We start from the raw sequence: 20,349 nt of genomic DNA, 5'->3' as shown, positions 1-20,349 counted from the left end.
CACCCGCCTCGGCCTCCCAAAGTGCTGGGATTACAGGCGTGAGCCACCATGCCCGGCCTCTTTTTTTTTTTTTTGAGATGGAGTCTTGCTCTGTCGCCCAGGCTGGAGTGCAACGGCATGATCTTGGCTCACTGCAACCTCCGCCACCGGGGTTCAAGCGATCTCCTGTCTCAGCCTCCCGAGTAGCTAGGATTACTGGTGCCCACCACTATGCCTGGCTAATTTTTGGTATTTTTAGTAGATACTGGGCTTCACTATATTGGCCAGGCTGATCTCGAACTCCTGACCTCAGGTGATCTGCTCAGCTCAGCCTCCAAAAGTGTTGAGACTATAGGCGTGAGCCACCGTGCCCAGCTGAAACTGGAATTCTAAAAAGAAAGCAAGAAAGGAGGAACAAACAAAAGACAAAGACAACGAACAGAAATCAAATGATAAAATGGTAGCTCCAAGTCGAACCACATATCAATACAACTACTAAAGGTCAATGCACCTAAGAACCTGACCTCTGAACTCCTAACAGTATAGAGCCTAAGCTCATACCATCCAAACGACCTGAAAGCAGACAGCTGCATTGAGAAATTAACCTAAAAACTCTGCTTCCAAGCCAATGAATCCTGCAGTCAGGGTGGAGGCAACTTGGAAGCCACTTCAAAGAGAAGCTTTCCCAGCCCAAGCCACATGAAACCCTTGGGAAATAACTATAGTCCGAAATGAGCTTTCATCAAAAAAGACATAAAATACACAAGGAATTCTACTGTCCAGAGAGAATCCACAGGTAGAATGAACAGGGGGGACTTGAAATAGTAATGTAATCTGAAAGAGTCATGAAATAAGTACTCTGAAATGTTGAAACAGACAAGAGACAGAAGACAGAATTTAGGAACAAGGCTGCACGCGGTGGCTCATGCCTGTAATCCCAGCACTTTGGGAGACCAAGGCAGGCGGATTACTTGACGCCAGGAGTTCGAGCCCAGCCTGGCCAAAATGGTAAACCCCTGTCTCTACTAAAAATACAAACATTAGCCAGGTGTGGTGGTGCATGCCTGTGGTTCCAGCTACTTGGGAGGCTGAGGCAGGAGAATCACTTTAACCCAACAGGTAGGGGCTGCAGTGAACTGAGATCATGCCACTGCACTCCAGCCTGGGCAACAGAGTGAGACTCTGTCTCAAAAAAAAAAAAAATATATATATATATATGTAATTCAGGAACAGAGAATTATACTATGAAAAGCCAGGTGTCAAAAGAACAGTACTGGCTGGGCGCGGTGGCTCACACCTGTAATCCCAGCACTTAGATAGGCTGACGTGGGTGGATCACCTAAGGTCATGAGTTTGAGACCAACCTGACCAACATGGTGAAACCGTATCTCTACTAAAAATACAAAAAGTTAGCCACGAGTACTGGCAGGCACTTGTAATCCCAGCTACTGGGGAGGCTGAGGCAGGAGAATCGCTTGAACCCAGAAGGCAGAGGTTGCAGTAAGCCGAGATTACACCATTGCACTCCAGCTTGGGCAACAAGGGTGAAACTCTGTCTCAAAATAAAATAAAATAAAATAAAATAAAATAAAATAAAATAAAATAAAATAAAAGTGTATCAGCTGATAGTACTTGAAAAATACAGCTGCTGTTTTCACAAAGTGTCATTTTTATTATAATAATATGGTAAAGACAAATGTTTTTCAGTTGTTTTTTTTTAGATTTAAATTCTATAAAGATGAGCTAAGAAAGCGGAACTTCTACCCTAAAAAACTTTTCGAAAGCGTATGTGAAGTTGGATACAGTTGTGCACGCCTATAGTCCCAGCTACTCGGGAGGCTGAGGTGGGAGGATTGCTTGAGCCTAGGAGGTCAAGGCTGCAGTGAGCTATAATTGCGCCACTGCACTTCACCTGGGCAAGAGAGTGAGACTGTGTCTCAAATATAAAAAAAGTGCATGTTTTTTTTTTTTTTTTTTTTTGAGACGGAGTCTCGCTCTGTCGCCCAGGCTGGAGTGCAGTGGCGCGATCTCGGCTCACTGCAAGCTTCGCCTCCCGGGTTCACGCCATTCTCCTGCCTCAGCCTCTCCGAGTAGCTGGGACTACAGGCGCCTGCCACAACGCCCGGCTAATTCTTTGTATTTTTAGTAGAGGCGGGGTTTCACCGTGGTCTCGATCTCCTGACCTCGTGATCCGCCCGCCTCGGCCTCCCAAAGTGCTGGGATTACAAGCGTAAGCCACCGCGCCCGGCAAAAAAAAACCGCATGTCTTAACTGCTTAAAACGTCATTTGAAAAATGCTAATAGACATGCTAATTAAAAGGCAGATACCGTCAAAATGGATAAAAATCCAAACCCCAATTACATACTGTCTATCAAAGACATAATTTAGACATAAATAAGAGAAGACATAATTTAGACATAAATAAGAGAAGACATAATTTAGACATAAATAAGAGAGAAAATGGATGGAAAAATATACATACCATGAAAACAATAAGCCTGAGAAGGCTGTAGCAGCTTTCTTTTTTTTTTTTTGAGACGGAGTCTCACTCTGTTGCCCAGGCTGGAGTGCAGCGATGCAGTCAAGGCTCACTGCAACCTCCCGCCTCCCAGGTTGAAGCAATTCTCTGCCTCACCCTCCTGTGTAGCTGAGATTAAAGGTGCCTGCCACCATGCCCAGCTAATTTTTTGTATTTTTACTAGAGAAGGGGTTTCAACATCTTGGTCAGGAGATCGAGACCATCCTGGCTAACACAGTGGAATCCCATGTACTCCACTGTACTCCAGCTTGGGCGACAGAGGGAGACTCTGTCTCAAAAAAAAAAAAAAATCATACAGGCAGCTGGTTGTAGTGGTTCATGCCTGTCATCCCAGCACTTTGGGAGGCTGAGGTGGGTGGATCACCTGAGGTCAGCAGTTCAAGCCCAGCCTGGCCAACATGGTGAAATCTCATCTCTACTAAAAATACAAAAATCAGTTGTGTATGGTGGTGTGTGCCTGTAATCCCAGCTACTCGAGAGGCTGAGGCATGAGAATCGCTTGAACTTGGGAGGCAGAGGTTGCGGTGAGCCGAGATCGCGACACTGCACTCCAGCCTGGGCAAAAGAGCAAAACTCTGTCTCCAAAAAGAAAAAAAAAAACAAAACAAAATCCAATACAGGGCAGGGCATGTTCTTTGACCATAGATCAGTAAGTTAAAAATCAATAATCATTAGATATCTAGGAAGCCCCAAACACTAGAAAAACTTTTAAGTAATTCATGGGTCAAAGAAGAAATCAGAAGACAACACAGCTGAGGGGACATTTAAAGATTTATATGCTCATGTTATAAAGAAAGCAGGTTTAAAATAAATGATTTAAGATTCCACTTTAAAGGGTTTGAAAAAGAACAAAGAGGCCGGGCGCGGTGGCTCACACCTGTAATCCCAGCACTTTGGGAGGCCGAGGTGGGCAGATCACAAGGTCAGGAGATTGAGACCATCCTGGCTAACATGGTAAAACCCCGTCTCTACTAAAAATACAAAAATTAGCTGGGCGTGGTGGCGGGCCCCTGAGGTGACAGAGCAAGACTCCGTCTCAAAAAAAAAAAAAAAAAGAAAAAGAAACTGAATGGCCGGGCGTGGAGGCTCACGCCTGTAATCCCAGCACTCTGGGAGGCCGAGGCGGGTGGTTCACCTGAAGTCAGGAGTTCGAGACCAGCCTGAACCACATGGAGAAACCCCGTCTCTGCTAAAAATACAAAAATTAGCTAGGCATGGTGGTGGGCACCTATAATCCCAATCACTCGGGAGGCTGAGGCAGAATTGCTTGAAACCAGGAGGCGGAGGTTGCAGTGAGCCAAGATCGCACCAGTGCACTCTAGCCTGGGTGACAGAGCGAGATTCCGTCAAAAAAAAAAAAAAAAAAAAAAAAAAAATGAAAGAAAAAGAAACTGAAGGGCCTTGGGGCTTAGGCCACATCTACCGTACCTCGTTTGCTGCAGCTGCCATGGGAGTCGGATGGTTGACCGCATCACCCAGTGCAATGGCTAAGCGGAGATCCTTCTGAATGTATTTCAGGTAGAAATCAGGCTTAAAGTTTCCTTGCAGGATATCTGAGGAGAAAAAGCCAGTATCAGACAAAAGCCAAGGACCTGAAACTAAAAACTACCTACGGTCCATTTAGGTCCTACCTAAATGACACCATTTAGGCAGGTGTCAATACCTAAAACATACTCAGGGCTCAGTTCCATAGCCTAGGCCTCTTGGCCCCTCACACACCCTTAGACACCTGAGGGCTGGAGCGCCCAGCCTATATCCCCAAATGCCACCCACTGTGTTTCTGAACCTCCTCTGGCCAGGGTCAGGGACTGACTGGGGAGGGGCATCTTTCATGCTCACTGAATCCCTGACCTAGTCCCCTGCTCTAATCAAACACCAAATGCAGGAAGAGGGGTCAAAGGCAACTCACTTTGGCACTTCTGGTCCAGGAAGATGCTGGCCAACTGTCCCTGATTGAGGATGTCCAAGAGTGTCTGCTGGGACTGGCCTGTCACCTGGGCCAGGGTCAGTCCCTCGGCAATAGTGGCCATGAAGCTCCCTTGGACCATGTTCACGATCAGCATCATCTTGGCTGCGTTGCCCACTTCACCTGCCCAGGGTAAAGACTCACGGTCACAGCCCAAGAATGCCAAAGACAGGGCTTCTCTGTCCACCATCACCTCTGCTCAGACCCACCTCTCTCTAGGGGAGGCCCCCTTCACCTGCCCCCGACAGACTGGCTCTTCCTCCTTCCACGCACTGACTATGCAGGTGAAAGGAAACCTTCCCCGGGGTCCCCGGCAGAAAGGCCGTGTGGGACTGACGCTGTCATCAGTGTGAAACAGAGGAGATGTGGCCCCAGGCTCCAGGCCTGACAGGTGCAGGCGTGTTACCTAGGAAGAAGGAGGTCTTCCCCATCGCCTGGAAGCAGCTGCTGCAGTCCTCGTATAAGCCCCTGTCTCCAGCCGCTAAGATCACCAACATCCCGTCATTAGACAGCTGCTGATTCCCTGAGACGGGGGCTTCCAGAAAGCGCCCCCCTCTGGACACAATCACCTGGAAAGAAAAGTCACAGCTTCTGGAGGCCTCCCCTCTCCCAGCGCTCTCTGGGCAGGACGCAAGCAGTGTTGCTGAGTGACCATGGCTGCTCATCACCTTTCAGAGATGGAGGGGCTGGTCACCGATACCAAGGTCCTTTGGCTGACACCTGAACTCAGGAGCTAACCATGTGCGGGTCACACAGGCCAAATCACAGCAGTGATGAGACGCTGGGGTCTCCACACAGGCACCCAACTGACTTGGAATTTTTTTTTTTTTGAGGTGGAGTCTCGCTCTGTCACCCAGGCTGGAGTGCAGTGGCGCGATCTCGGCTCACTGCAAGCTCTGCCTCCCGGGTTCATGCCATTCTCCTGCCTCAGCCTCCTGAGTAGCTCGGATACAGGCATCCACCACCACGCCCAGCTAATTTTTTGTATTTTTAGTAGAGAGGGGTTTCACCATGTTAGCCAGGATGGTCTTGATCTCCTGACCTCATGATCCGCCCACCTCAGCCTCCCAAAGTGCTTGGATTACAGGCGTGAGCCACGGCGCCTGGCCGGAATTTTTTTTTTTTTTTTTTTTTTGAGGCGGAGTCTTGCTCTGTCGCCCATGCTGGAGTGCAGTGGCACAATCTCAGCTCACTGCAAGCTCTGCCTCCCGGGTTCATGCCATTCTCCTGCATTAGCCTCCTAAGTAGCTAGGACTACAGGCACCCGCCACCACGCCAGGCTAATTTTTTTTTTTTTTTTTTTTGAGACAGAGTCTTGCTCTGTCGCCCATGCTGGAGTGCAGTGGCACAATCTCAGCTCACTGCAAGCTCTGCCTCCCAGGTTCATGCCATTCTCCTGCATTAGCCTCCTGAGTAGCTGGGACTACAGGCACCTGCCACCACGCCAGGCTAATTTTTTTTTTTTTTTTTGAGACAGAGTCTCGCTCTGTTGCCCAGGCTGGAGTGCAGTGGCGCAATCTCGGCTCACTGCAAGCTCAGCCTCCTGGGTTCATGCCATTCTCCTGCCTCAGCCTCCCAAGTAGCTGGGACTACAGGGGCCCACCACCGCGTCCGGCTAATTTTTTTTGTATTTTTAGTACAGACGGGGTTTCACTGTGTTAGCCAGGATGGTCTTGATCGCCTGACCTTGTGATCTGCCTGCCTCGGCCTCCCAAAGTGCTGGGTTTACAGGCGTGAGCCACTGTGACCGGCCACGCCTGGCTAATTTTTTCGTATTTTTGGTAGAGATGGGGTTTCACCATGTTAGGTAGGATGGTCTCAATCTCTTGACCTCGTGATCTGCCCGCCTCGGCCTCCCAAAGTGCTGGGATTACAGGCTTGAGCCATCGCGCCGGCCTGGAATTTCTCAGAGACCAACAACTAGGACCAGATGCGACCATGTCAATGGCTTGGCTGAACACACACCTCCCCTGTGGATGCTGCCCTCCCCTCAGAACGTATGTGGGTCCCAAAGTCCCTATTCCCTTATTTGGGCCAGATGCTCGGGGAGGAGGGATGCTTTGCCAGTGTCAAATGCAGAAAGCTGCTCAAACCCCAATGCCAGGCGGGCAGCCTGGGTTGCTTCTCATCATAAGGCTGGCAGCTCCAGGAATTGATGCCCATTCCAGCCATGCAGCGACTGCCCATGGCTGTTCAGACTAGTTGCGGTTTGAAGGTGGAGCAAGGGATAGGCTAGTCCCAAGGCTACTCGCCTCTCTTCTTCCCTCTCTGGCTTTGGCTCTAGAGTAACTAAACTGCCCACTCCTGTAAGCCTGGGTCTTGGGCTCTGATAGAAAGGATGCTGGAGAGCCAGCCCGAGGAAGGCTGCTACCTGGGCCAGCTCAGTGACGGTGTCAGCGTCCACTGTTGACATGTCCACGTAGCACTTCCCAGGGCGGATCCCTTGCAGCACACCACTGGGGCCCAGCACCAGCTGTGGGGACACAAGGGAGAAGCAATAGCCCAGGCTCCCAGGCAGATGCTCAGGAGCCCTACAGACCTCAGATCAGAATCCTGCTGCTGTTTTGGCTCATTTCCTGATTTCTATCAAGCTGAAAAGGGAAGAACAATGAAATAAGCAAGGGATAGCAAAGTACTTCCTGTATGCTCCCATTTATCTTTAAAAAGAATCTATGTGAGTGTGTGCATTTCTTTTTATTTAAAAAAAAAACCCATTTAAAAGAATGAACCTCAGCATTTATTTTGGGGACTTCTTTGGATTTACTTGGATTAGGCTAGTCACCAGTTTAACAAGATGACTACCGTACTTGAACTTCTAAAATATACAAATACAGTGACAGCTAAACATAGAAGCTTGGCACCTGGACCAAAGGTACATTCAGTTCCAAAGCTTCCAGTTCAACAAGAACACATGAAGCCTGTTCAAGACGCATTTCGGCACAGACTTCAAGGGCCCTGGCAGTGTTCATTCTTTGATCTGAATTAAAGGAAGTCTGTATTCAATTAATGCAAACACCCTTCACAATGGGAGATGGCCCCTGATGGGAAATTCAGCCCCCCACATGCGGACACTCACTTGGTGTGCAGGGGAGGAGGGGAGGAGGCCAGCCAGCAATCCTGGCTGTGACCCGGAGTCGCTGAGGGGAGGGAGGGGGTCCTTACGTCCTTGGCCGCCTTGGGATCCGACACGCAGGCGAAAGTGATGTCGCAGGTTGAGACGACTTCAGCGGGGGTTCTTCCCAGACGGGCCCCCTCCTGGATGAACAAATCACACTGCAAAAGTCACAGATCCTAACGTGAGCTGCAGGCAGTGCACAACAAACATGCCAGCCAGTCCAGAGAAGGGCTGACCAGGCCTCCTGGCTGGCCTCCCAAGGCTGGAGGCTGAGGCCGGGAGCCTGGGTCATGGAGATAGGAGCTCAACTTTTGAGGAAGTGCACAGGGCCTTTCACCGGCCATCTTCAGTTTTTGCATGACGGGTGCCTAGGATGATGAACTGCTTCACAAGTGTCTGCTGCAGGTAGGCTGTTTCAAGAATAGGATATGAACAGTACCTCTCCCCAGCCCCCGCTGTGCTGTCCTGGCTGTGGCCCTGAGCTATCAACACTCTGCTGGGAACGTGGGGATGTGGCTGGAAGCCTTCCGCCTGGTGGCCATTCCTTTTTGGGTTGTTTCTCAACACTGCTGTCAGGTTAATAATACTTCTGGAAGTGCCTGAAAGCACTACCATTTTGGCTTTTTTTTTTTTTTTTTGAGACAGGGTTTTGCTCTGTCACCCAAGCTGGAGCACAGTGGTGCAATCATGGCTCACTGCAGCCTCAACCTCCTGGACTCAAGTGATCCTCCTGCCTCAGCTTCCTGAATAGCTGGGACTACAGGTGCATGCCCCATGAGTGATTTTTTTTTTTTTTTTTTTTCTGTAGAGACAGGGTTTCACCATGTTGCCCAGGCTGGATGGGCCTACTATTTTCTATTAAACTTTTAATATTTTTTACGATTCACATTTATCTATATTGTTGTCTTTCGTAATTCTGGCATAATTATGGTTTATAGTGCTTGACTGTGGAACACTTCACTGAGCCATATACCATGATTTACCTAATGGCTGACCGGCAGTTTGACACTTAGCCTGCTTTCAATTGTAAAGTGACATCAACAAACATCTTTATGTACAAAACTTGTCTATGTTTTAAATTTCGGTCTCCACAAATAGAATAAAACAGGTTCTAAAAGTTTTAAGGCTCTTAACAAATGTAGACAGATGACTTCCCAATGAGACTACGTCACTTCATAAAGATCACCAGCAAGCTCTCCTATTACGCCAGTACCAAGTACGTAATTTAAAAACTACAAATAAGTGCCCATAAATACATGTAAAATTCTTCCTACTTGATCACTTAACCAATCAAAAAAGGCAACTTTTTGTTTGATTTTTTTTTTTTTTGAGATGGAGTCTCGCTGTCGCCCAGGCTGGACTGCAGTGGTGCGATCTCAGCTCACTGCAAGCTCCACCTCCCAGGTTCACCCCATTCTCCTGCCTCAGCCTCCCGAGTAGCTGGGACTACAGGCACCCACCACCGCGCCCAGCTAATTTTTTGTATTTTTAGTAGAGACGGGGTTTCACCGTGGTCTCCATCTCCTGACCTCGTTATCTGCCTGTCTCTGCCTCCCAAAGTACTGGGATTACAGGCGTGAGCCACTGCACCTGGCCTTGTTTGATATATTTTAATTACTCCTGATTACTGAACATTTTTTATGGCTTTGTTTCCTCTTTTGTGAGCAATTTTTTTGTCCTTTTTCTTTTCTGAGACAGGGTCTTGCTGCTGCCTAGGTGGGAATGCAGTGGTATGATCACAGCTCACTGTAGCCTCTACCTCCTGGGCCCAACACATCTTCTGGCCTCAGCCTCCCAAGTAGCTGGGACTATAGTAGGCAGGTGCCACCTCACTCGGCTAATATTTTATTTTTTGTAGAGATGGAGTCTCATGTTGTCCAGGCTGGTCTCAAATTCCTGGACTCAAGCAATCCTCTTCCCTCAGCCTCCCAAGGTGCTAGGATTATAGGTGTGAGCCTATTCTTACATCTAAAATTATTAACTAGCACCCTACTAATTTTTTTGTCTTAATTATCAAACTATGTGTTTAATAAAATCAACATATTACCCTTCTTTTGTATTTGCTACAAGTACTTCTAGTTGGTATTCTTTTGAATTTTTTTTTTGTTGCTGGGGAGTATTATCAAAAAAATCAACTGATCTTCTTGTGTGATTTTTATTAGTTCTAGATTTACAAAGATCTATGTTAATATTTATTTTCTTCTGGTTTCCTTTTAAAAAATTAATTCCGGGCCAGGCACAGTGGCTCACGCCCATAATCCCAGCACTTTGTGAGGCCATGGCGGGTGGATCACCTGAGGTCAGAAGTTCGAGACCAGCCTGGCAAACATGGTGAAACCCCTTCTCTACTAAAAATACAAAAAATTAGCCGGGTGTGGTGGCACACGCCTGTAATCCCAGCTACTTGGGAGTCTGAGGCAGGAGAATCACTTGAACCGACATTGTGCCATTTTTTTTTTTTTTTTGAGACGGAGTCTTGCTCTGTCGCCAGGCTGGAGTGCAGTGACACGATCTCAGCTCACTGTAACCCCTGCCTCCCACATTCAAGTTATTCTCCTGCCTCAGCCTCCTGCGTAACTGGGACTACAGGTGAGCGCCACCACACCCAGCTAATTTTTGTATATATTTTTTTTCTTTGAGACAGAGTCTCACTCTGTTGCCTAGGCTGGAGTGCAGTGGCACGATATTGGCTCACTGCAAGCTCTGCCTCCCGGGTTCACGCCATTCTCCTGCCTCAGCCTCCCGAGTAGCTGGGACTACAGGTGCCCGCCACTATGCCCGGCTATTTTTTTTAGTAGACACGAGGTTTCACCGTGTTAGCCAGGATGGTCTCGATCTCCTGACCTTGTCATGCGCCCGTCTCGGCCTCCCAAAGTGCTGGGATTACAGGCGTGAGCCACTGCGTCCGGCCTAATTTTTGTATTTTCAGTACAGACAGGATTTCACCATGTTGGCCAGGATGGCTTGATCTCTTGACCTCGTGATCCATCTGCCTCAGCCTCCCAAACTACTGGGATTACAGGCGTAAGCCACCATGCCCGGCTGAGATTGTGCCATTGCACTCTAGCTTGGGCAACGGAGTGAAACTCTTGTCTCAAAAAAAAAATAATTCTGTAGTTAACTTGGGATATATCAGTATGTGGTAGGAAGTAGGATTAGCATTTTCCCAAACTTCTAATTAGTTGTTCTGAACCAAACTCACTGACCAGCCCTTTATTTCAATGTCTCATTGATCACGGGCTGTCCCAGGCTGCCCAGTCCTTGCAGAGCCTGGTGTTGCCTGCGGCCTTTTAGTGATACAGCTTTACATCATGTCATCACCTTTGCTTGGGAGGGTCCTCCTCATTACTCTCTTTTCTGAAAATCCAAACTATGTTTCTTGCTATTCTAAGAGAACCAGTGAATCATTTTTACCAAACGCCTTTTAAAAATTCCATGGGACTATCATAGGATTAAATGGCTTTTTAAAGATAATCTTTACTAAATATGTACATGGCCGGGTGCAGTGGCTCATGCCTGTAATCCCAGCACTTTGGGAGGCCGAGGTGGGCGGATCACGAGGTCAGGAGATCGAGACCATCCTGGCTAACACGGTGAAACCCCATCTCTACTAAAAATATAAAAAATTAGCTAGGTGTGGTGGCGGGCGCCTGTAGTCCCAGCTACTCGGGAGGCTGAGGCAGGAGAATGGCATGAACCCAGGAGGCGGAGGTTGCAGTGAGCCGAGATCGCACCACTGCACTCCAGCCTGGGCCAGAGAGCAAGACTCTGTCTCAAAAACAAAAAAATAATAAAAAGTAAATAAATAAATATGTACACTAGATTTCCTGGCTACCCTACTCTCGGGCAGTAGCAGGGTCTCAGAAGAATATCGTAATCTCAAAATACCCTGCCAATGGGGCCTTTGAGATCCCACTCCTGACAGGTCCTCATAGTGCCAATCCAATGCCCAGCACCCGAAGCCCAAGTACCTGAGTGTGTCCTTAGTGCCTGTCTTCTCCAGACCCCTTCAGCTCTCTAACCACTTCCCTGTTATTCTTGAAAAGAACATCATTCCAGCGACGTGATTTTTATTTTTTATTTTTTTTTCTGAGATGGAGTCTTACTCTGTTGCCCAGGCTGGAGTGCAGTGGTGCAATCTCAGCTCACTGCAACCTCCACCTCCCGGGTTCAAGCGATTCTCCTGCTTCAGCCTCCCAAGTAGCCGGGATTACAGGCATGTGCCACCACGCCCGGCTAATTTTTTTTGGTATTTTTAGTAGAGACGGGGTTTCGCCATGTTGGGCAGGCTGGTCTCGAACTCCTGGCCTCAGGCGACCCGCCCACCTCTGCCTCCCAAAGTGCTTGGATTACAGGCGTGAGGCACCGCGCCTGGCGAATTTTTACTTTGTTTAGAATATTTTAAGTTTAAGGTCATCAGTTCCAATACTCCCTTCACAAACACATGCTCAACCATACCATGTGCATTAATTTTTTTTTTTTTTTCAGACCGGGTGTGGTGGCTCAGGCCTGTAATCCTAGCACTTTGGGAGGCTGAGGCGGGCGGATCACATGGGGTCAAGAGTTTGAGACCAGTCTGGCCAACATGGTGAAAGCCATCTCTACTAAAAATACAAAAATTAGCCGGTTGTGGTGGTGGGTGCCTGTAATCCCAGCCACTCAGGAGACTGGGGCAGGAGGATCGTTTGAACCCGGGAGGCAGAGGCTGCAGTGAGCTGAGATCGTGCCACTGCACTCCAGCCTGGGCAACAGAGCAAGACTGTCTCAAAAAAAAAAAATATATATATATATTTTTAATAGAAATTGAGATGGGGTCTTGCCATGTTGCCCAGGCTGGTCTCAAACTCATAAGCTCAAGTGATCCCTCTGCCTTGGCCTCCCAAAGTGCTGGGTTTACATGTGTGAGCCACCGCACCCGGCCATCTTAAGAGGCTGGGAGTTTTTAGTCTCTCTTCCTTTGTTCCATGCAGGAGTATAGTGCTTTAGTTTTCTGGTATTCAGGCCATGGCTTTTCATCTTTTCTCAGATGAGAACTTGGTGGGAGCCGTTGCCTCTCTCCATTACAAAAAGTGATCATTCATGGATTTGCAATTCCATCTCTGGGCACACAGACCTTCTGAAGCCATGGACCACCACCTCAGGTTGAGAACTTCTAAACTCATGCTGTCTAATATGGTAGCCACTAGCCACATGAAGCTATTTAAATTTTAATTTAAATGAAATAAAAATTCACTTCTTCAGCTGTACTAGACAACTTCATGTTGTCAATGTTTAATAGCCTTGTGTGGATAGTGGCTACTGCACTGGACAGCACAGATACGAAACACTGCCATCACTGCAGAACACTCCAGTGTGCACAACACCATGAGCTGCTAAAAAGAACCAAGTGGATCTATCCACAGGCTCCATGTGAATGACACTCACTGTATGTGGGTATGTTCACATAGGCATGAAAACAAGGATGTAAAACCTAACAATAGCTATGTCAGGTAACGGCAGAGGGGGGGATTTTTCCTTCATTTTTTACCCCCTGGATATTTTTAAAGGTTTAGTATTTAATTTATTTATTTGAGACAGAGTCTCACTCTGTTGTTACCCAGGCTGGAGTACAGCGGCATGATCTCGGCTCACTGCAAGCTCCACCTCCCAGGTTCACGCCATTCTCCTGCCTCAGCCTCTGCAGCAGCTGGGACTACTGGCGCCCGCCACCACGCCCGGCTAATTTTTTGTATTTTTAGTAGAGACGGGGTTTCACCGTGTTAGCCAGGATGGTCTCGATCTCCTGACCTCATGATCCGCCCGCCTCAGCCTCCCAAAGTGCTGGGATTACAGGCGTGAGCCACTGCGCCAGGCAAATGTTTAGGTTTTATAATGACATCTTAAATTTAGGCATCTACATCTCTACCTGCCTGGACTAAAAGCTTGGCTTCTATTCTGTTGCACGCAGAACGCTGAGACAACGGGGAGATGTCCACTCTTAGGGTTACCCCAGACTCCCCCGACCCAACAGGCACTACCCCTGAAAGCTTACTTTCTCTGCAGTGCGGTTCCAGACAGTCACTGTGTGACCCATTTTTAGCAAGTTGGAGACGATTCCACTTCCCATGAGACCAAGGCCCAAAAATCCTATCCTGAAACAGAGAGAGACTAATGAGTTCAGGATGGAATGGGAGGGTCAAGGTGATGATGATTCCATGCAGCACAAGGCTCGCTCCCTTATACAGCTTGGGGTAGAGGAACTCAGACCGCCACAAACAGCAGTGTGCCAATCTACCTGCAGAGCCAGGGGTGTCATGCACATGGGTCTTTTCTTATGCCATGGTCTAAAGGTGTCCCAGGATGTAAACGGGCATTTTGAAACCCCTGACTGTCACAGAAAAAAGTATGATGTGTATGGTTCAGGGCCAGTCTCCCAGGGCAAAGTCCCCTTGTTGCCTTTTTTTTTTTTTTTTTTTTTTTGAGACAGTCTTGCTCTGTTCCAGGCTAGAGTGCAGTGGCGCGAACTCGGCTCACTGCAACCTCTGCCTCCTGGGTTCAAGCGATTCTCCTGCCTCAGCTTTCCGAGTAGCTGGAATTACAGGTGCACGCCACCACGCCCAGTTAATTTTTGTATTTTTAGTAGAGACAGGGTTTCACCATGTTGGCCGGGCTGGTCTCAAACTCCTGACCTCGTGATCTGCCCGTCCCGGCCTCCCAAAGTGCTGGGATTAAAGGCGTGGGCCACCATGCCCGGCCCCACACTTTACTTATTTTTTGAGATAGTGTCTTGTTCTGTTGCCCAGGCTGCAGTGTAGTGGTGCAATCATGGCTTACTGCAGCCTCGACCTCCTGGGCTCAAGTAATCCTTCCCCCTCAACCTCCTGGGTAGCTGAGACTACAGGCATGTGTCACCACAGCTAATTTTTTGTGGTGACAGGCTTTTGATATGTTACCCAGGCTGGTCTTGGACTCCTGGGCTTATGGGATCCGCCCACCTCAGCCTCCCAAAGTGCTGGGGTTGCAGGTGTGAGCCACTGCACCCAGCCCTGGATACTACTTTAAAGCCCAACAGGATCCACCACAAGTCACTGAAGCACTGTGTTTAGAGCCAGGCAACTTCCTTGACTGCATGAACCAGGACGGCAATTTTCACCTTTCTTTCCCAACTTCAATTCTCCACCCACACCCTACCTTTCCACTCTTCCCGTTATCAACAGAATGGGCCTTGCCTCTCCTCTCCAAAGCTAAGTCCTTCACCTGAGCTTGGAACCCAATCTTTCCCAGTCCACAAATCCTTCTCCCCATGCCTGCCTTCCCCCAAACCTCTCACCGCTCCCCCAGCCCTTCCATCCACAGGTCCTTCCCAATCCTTGTGACAGAAGCACTCATTGGCCAGTCTCCTCCACACACATTCACATACTCCGCCTGCTACTTCCTGCAACCCTGAGAGCTGGGGGCTGGCTGCCACTGCTGCTATTTCGACATGCTTTTACGGATAACTTTTAGTTTGCCCAACTGTCTTTTCTTGGTTCTTGTATTTCTTCACCTCTCTTTGCAAGTGACAATGGTGCAAAAGAATGCCTTTCCTCATTTCTGATCATATCATGTTCTTGTTTTTATAGTTTTTAATTTTATTTATTTAAAAAGAGAGATGGGGGGGTCTTGCTATGTTGGCTAGGTTGGTCTCGAACTTTTGGTATCAAGCAATCCTCCCACCTCAGCCTCCCAAAGTGTTAGGATTACGGGGGTGAGCCACTGCACTCAGCCTCTTTTCTTTTTTTAGAGACAGCATTATGCTGTCTCCCAGGCTGGAGTGCAGGGGTGTGATCATAGCTCACCGCAGCCTCAAACTTCTGGGCTCAAGTGATCCTTCCACCTCAGTCCACCTGAGCAGCTAGGACTATAGGTGCATGCTGCCATGCCTGGCTAAGTTTTAAAATTTTTTTGTAGAGATGGGGTCTTGCTGTATTTCCTAGGCTGGCCATGAACTCCTGGCCTCAAGGGATCCTTCTGCTTTGGTCTCTCTAAGTGTGGGGATTACAAGGACGAGCTACTGCGCTTGGCCATGTTTTCAATTCAGGCTTTCTCTGAGTGCTGGATGTCCCCTGCAGCTCCTCCACTTTGACCCCGTCATTCTTTCCATAGTTTTGGTCTTCCGGAACCATCTCTACAAATGGGCCTCTAATCTCTGCTGGAATATCAGCTGCTCACATTCTCCCTGTCCCAGCCTGTATTAAGTAATCTGAATCACATGTTGAAAATGGAACCCACCAACTTTCTCACCAATATAGACCTCCTTGCTAACTGCTTCAAGTTGTGGCTTAAAAACAAGGAGGTACCTTTTTGTCACTCATTATTTGGGTAGTACAATATTCCCCCATGATTCTAGATCATAACAGGCGAATTTCCTTTCCTTTCTGGGTGTTCTAGGGAAGTCCAGCAGACCTGGGAGAAGCTTCTGGATTTTTTTTTTTTTTTTTTTGAGACAGAGTCTCATTCTGTTGTCCAGGCTGGAGTGCAGTGGTGCGATCTAGGCTCACTGCAACCTCCACCTCCCGGGTTCAAGCGATTCTCCCACCTCAGCCTCCCAAGTAGCTGGGATTAAAGGCACCCACCATCATACCCGGGTAATTTTTGTAGAGACAGGGTTTCACCATGTTGGCCAGGCTTGTCTTGAACTCCTGACCTCAGGTAATCTGCCCACCTTGGCCTCCCAAAGTGCTGGGATAACAGCCGTGAGCCACCACGCCCGGTCAAGGTTCTGGATTTTTAATAGGGCAACTGAGAGTCCTTCACATTGCATCTCAGACAAGATGGAAACATGGATTATGGTGGGTTGGGCAACAACAAAACTGGTTGGTTTTGGTGCTGGCTTCATACTCTTTATTAAAAGTTTGACTAATGGGCCAATAAATGTGTTGGCCCATTAGTCATAACATAAACATCAGGACTCTGTCCTCAGCCTCATCCTGATCATTTTTTTATTTTTATTTTTTTAACACAATCCTCCTCCCCCTTTGTTTGCATCTAATATGCCCTCCACCATTCTACAGAGGCAAGTTCACCAAAAATAACTGGTAGAATTAGTGATTTCAACAGTACAAAAATGTCAAGTAAAAGATGCACTGTTTTTAGTCTGGGGAAGACCATGTGAAAGGTACAAACTGGAAACTGACTTTAGCTAACTTGCTCCAGAGAACATGTTTTCTTAGAAAAGGTATCTTTTTGCCAACAAGACTCTGTGGAGGAGACAGGCCTACAGAGCAGGCACAGAGGCAAGGCTGGGTGCAAGTTGGGTCTGGAAGCATGTCCAGGATCGCCCCACCCACACCGGGCAGGGTGCAGGACAGCCAGCAGGTGCTCAGTGAGGACCCCTAAGCACCTTCATCTCCCTTCCCTCACCTGCCCCACCATGGCCAATTTTGGGGCTTCATCCTGATTCTACTCAGCCAGTGGTTCTCACAGTGTAGCTCTGACCACCAGCAGCAGTATACCTGGGAACTGGTTCAAAATACAAATTCTTGGGCCCCACCCAGACATATTGACTGAGAAGCCACCTTCCAGGTGACTGTGAGGCACAGGAAAGTCTGAGAACCACTAAGCCAAGTGCTCCTTGCTCTTGAGTTCTGAGCCAAAAAAATCCCTCAGCTTATGTCCAAGGGAGACCCAACCATAGATTTATACAGCTTCTGACTCCTGTCTTTATCAATAAGAGTTACAACGTCCCCCCACCCTTTCCATTCAATGCCAGCAATGGCTGGGACACAACCCTTAAAGAACCGCCATGGGGTCACCTTCCCCCCACCCTCAGCAGAACCAGAGCCACTGGAGGCCTTTTCATCAAAGGTCCTACTTTTTGTCTGTGGGTGTGATGCTGCCATTCACGGCTGTGCTGTCAGCTGCCTGGATGGAGGTGGAGCCAGTTTCCTACGGACAGGAAGCACACATTATCAAGTCAGTCTGCCTGCAGTTTAAGGCCCCAGCTGAAAATTAAAATGGGGAGGCATGGAGCCTACATACCTCTTCACATATTTTCAGCTTCTTCGTGATTGCCTGGTAACAGACAGCTGGCTAATGAAGGAGGAGGAAAGAGACTACTTATTCAACTGCAGGCTTAACCAGTCTTCATAATAATCCCCTCTCAAAGGTTAGACCCAAAGTGGGAAGTTAACACCAAATATTTGTTTTATACTTTAGTGAACTCGAAATTTTACACTAGAAAGTTCACACACATTACCTCATTCAAGTACCCATGCAATTCTACCAGGTCTTTTTGTTGACCATGGTGTTGAGAATAAGTCATAAACTTGGAACCCACATCTATCCAACTCCAAAGCCACAAACTCTCATGAGATCCTAGCACGGCTCAGCCCACCCCATAATCTTGCAGACCTTGGGAGGGCTTCCCTCTGCATCCGCAGGACTTGGAGACTACCTCTCGAAGTGAGCTTGAAGATGTGTCTGCCATGCAATTTCATGGGGGGCTGACAGCCTTCGATGTTTGGTTTCTGCCCTAAACTTTAAAGGTCACTGTGACAGTCTCAACTACACAGCTGGCTGAGTTTTAAATGTTCTTTTTAGGTTACCTATTTATCTATCTGAGATGGAGTCTCGCTCTGTTGCCCAGGCTGGAGTGCAGTGGCACCATCTCGGCTCGCTGCAACCTCAGCCTCACTGCCTCAGCCTCCCAAGTAGCTGGGATTACAGGCACGCACCACCATGCCCAGCTAATTTTTGTATTTTCAGTAGAGATGGGGTTTTACCATGTTGGCTAGGCTGGTCTTGAACTCCAGACCTTAGGTGATCCACCCGCCTTGGCCTCCCAAAATGCTGGGATTATAGGCATGAGCCACCATGCCTGGCCTTTGGGTTTATTTAATTAATTTTTTTTTTGAGACAGAGTCTTAAGCTGTCGCCCAGTCTGGAGTGCAGTGGCGCGATCTTGGCTCATTGCAACCTCCGCCTCCCGGGTTCAAGCAATTCTCCTGACTCAGCCTTCTGAGTAGCTGGGATTACAGGCACACACCACCACGCCCAGTTAATTTTTGTATTTTTAGTAGAGATGGGGTTTCACCATGTTGGTCAGACTGGTCTTGAATCCCTAACCTCGTGATCCACCTGCCTAGGCCTCCCAAAGTACTGGGATGACAGGTGTGAGCCACCGCACCTGGCCTGGATTTACTTTTAATCTTAATAATGCTTGGCTCATTAGTGGGCCCACACGGGGACTTCTGGGCTAGTTGCTCTGGGCAATACACCGGCAGAGCCTAACTTTTCAGATGGCCAGGCCAGGACCCAGTGGAGGAGCACTCCTTGGCCAGCCCCTGACCATGGGCCAAGAGCCTCAAAGTGCAACTCACCTTCTCTGTTTGGCTTAGCAGGAAATGATGGAAATGAGGATCTGCATCTTTAACAGGCTGAAACCAGAAAACAATGAAATAAAACCAGTTATCTGCCACGAAAGGTCACTTCCTTCTCCCCGGTAATTGGACTCTCCTCTGGCTGCAACACCTCTGGATTCTGGTCTCTTTTTCACAACTGTCTGGAAACGCTTTTCCCATTTTGGCCTAAGCCTTTTTATAAACAAGCCCCATTCCAGCTAGAGGAAAACTGGCTTTAAAGTGGAAAAGAATAGATGATTCTGCTAGGTTGGTACATAAATTATTCCAATGAGACTGTGGGAAAATATTAACAAGCATACTCGTGCTTTATAAATTCGGTACTTATCAGGCACAGCAGATAACCCAGCAAACTAAGTCATATCTATTCTGGAATTTCAGGGTTTTGGCCCTACTTGTGTCTGGTACCAAGCCCTTGGGGATCTCATCTTACTGAGCATATTAACAGAAACAGAGTAGCCACGACAGTGGACCTTCATGGGCTTTCCATAATTATGCTCAGCAACAGGTGCAGCTGCACCAAGGAAAATACAACTAAACATAAAAGTTGTATTTAAGGACAATAAGAGGGTGTTTATAAAATATTAGGGGAAAAAAACTTGTGGAATCATCCCACTTTTGTGAAAAAGAGCCCTGCCCAAAATAACAAAAACTAGACATAGGTCTATAATCATGTAAATGAATGCTGAGTGGACGTCCCAAAGGACTGAAATCCGTCACCTCGAGCCTCACAGTGCTCACCCTAGAGGGAAATTTTTTTTATTTCATAGACTTCTGTACTGTTTTGTAATAATAAATTAAGCCTCACACACAAGAAAGGGACAAAAAAAAAAAAAGGATCACACAGGAACCTCGCCTTAAGCCGCAGCTTGTCCTGCCTGCAGGAGAGCTCCTTACCTCGCTTGCGGTTGGCTGCCATTTAAACGCGGCCATGGGTCCGGCCATCATCCCCTTCACGGTACTAGACTCTGGGATGGTGAGATCCTACAGAGGGAGGGGCAGGGCATTTTAAAATCACATTCAAACCCCAACAAAACCCCTTGCAAGCTCCACAGTCTAAGGAAAAGTTCAAGCCAATCCCCAACCACTGTTCTGATAACCGTCCCTCAGGAGAAATGAGCCAGTTCTTCCCATTAACACAAAGTGAGTCTTTCTTCTCAATTCTGGAAACAACAGAATGGGTGCTTATGTCTAAATTTCACAAAGATGGAGGTAATTAGAAAGCCCAAGTATGATCTGCAGTACCGTCTGCAAAGGTGCAGTTAATGCCTTATGGTGAATACCAAACATTAAGAAATAGTTGTGGTTGCTGGGCGCGATGGCTCATGTCTGTAATCCCAGCACTTTGGGAGGCCGAGGCGGGCAGATCAT

General features: G+C 47.9%; 1 protein-coding gene across 5 annotated transcripts in view; it reads right to left on the bottom strand.

Moving 5' to 3' along the window:
* The window catches only part of GLYR1 (glyoxylate reductase 1 homolog), a 47,966-nt gene that overhangs the window by 4,229 nt on the left and 23,388 nt on the right, over positions 1–20,349 (bottom strand). For 3 of the 5 annotated variants that reach the window (XR_004026781.1, XM_003269239.4, XM_030798774.1), the window contains 10 exons: positions 19,876–19,962; positions 18,940–18,996; positions 17,600–17,650; positions 17,433–17,506; positions 13,632–13,731; positions 7,648–7,758; positions 6,857–6,958; positions 4,892–5,054; positions 4,429–4,608; positions 3,948–4,072 (listed from right to left, as the gene is read on the bottom strand). Coding sequence is in view for 4 of the 5 variants with exons in the window: in XM_003269239.4 (XP_003269287.2) it covers positions 3,948–4,072; positions 4,429–4,608; positions 4,892–5,054; positions 6,857–6,958; positions 7,648–7,758; positions 13,632–13,731; positions 17,433–17,506; positions 17,600–17,650; positions 18,940–18,996; positions 19,876–19,962 (1,050 nt within the window). In the remaining variant the exon portion in view is untranslated. The remainder of the gene's footprint in view (positions 1–3,947; positions 4,073–4,428; positions 4,609–4,891; positions 5,055–6,856; positions 6,959–7,647; positions 7,759–13,631; positions 13,732–17,432; positions 17,507–17,599; positions 17,651–18,939; positions 18,997–19,875; positions 19,963–20,349) is intronic. The other 2 variants (XM_030798773.1, XM_030798775.1) reach the window with 1 other exon arrangement.

This window comes from Nomascus leucogenys, chromosome 18, assembly GCF_006542625.1.
Source record: "Nomascus leucogenys isolate Asia chromosome 18, Asia_NLE_v1, whole genome shotgun sequence".
In the NCBI taxonomy this organism is placed as follows: Eukaryota; Metazoa; Chordata; class Mammalia; order Primates; family Hylobatidae; genus Nomascus; species Nomascus leucogenys.
The sequence above is the reverse complement of the archived record's forward strand: the minus strand, read 5'-3'. Positions and strand labels throughout refer to the sequence as shown.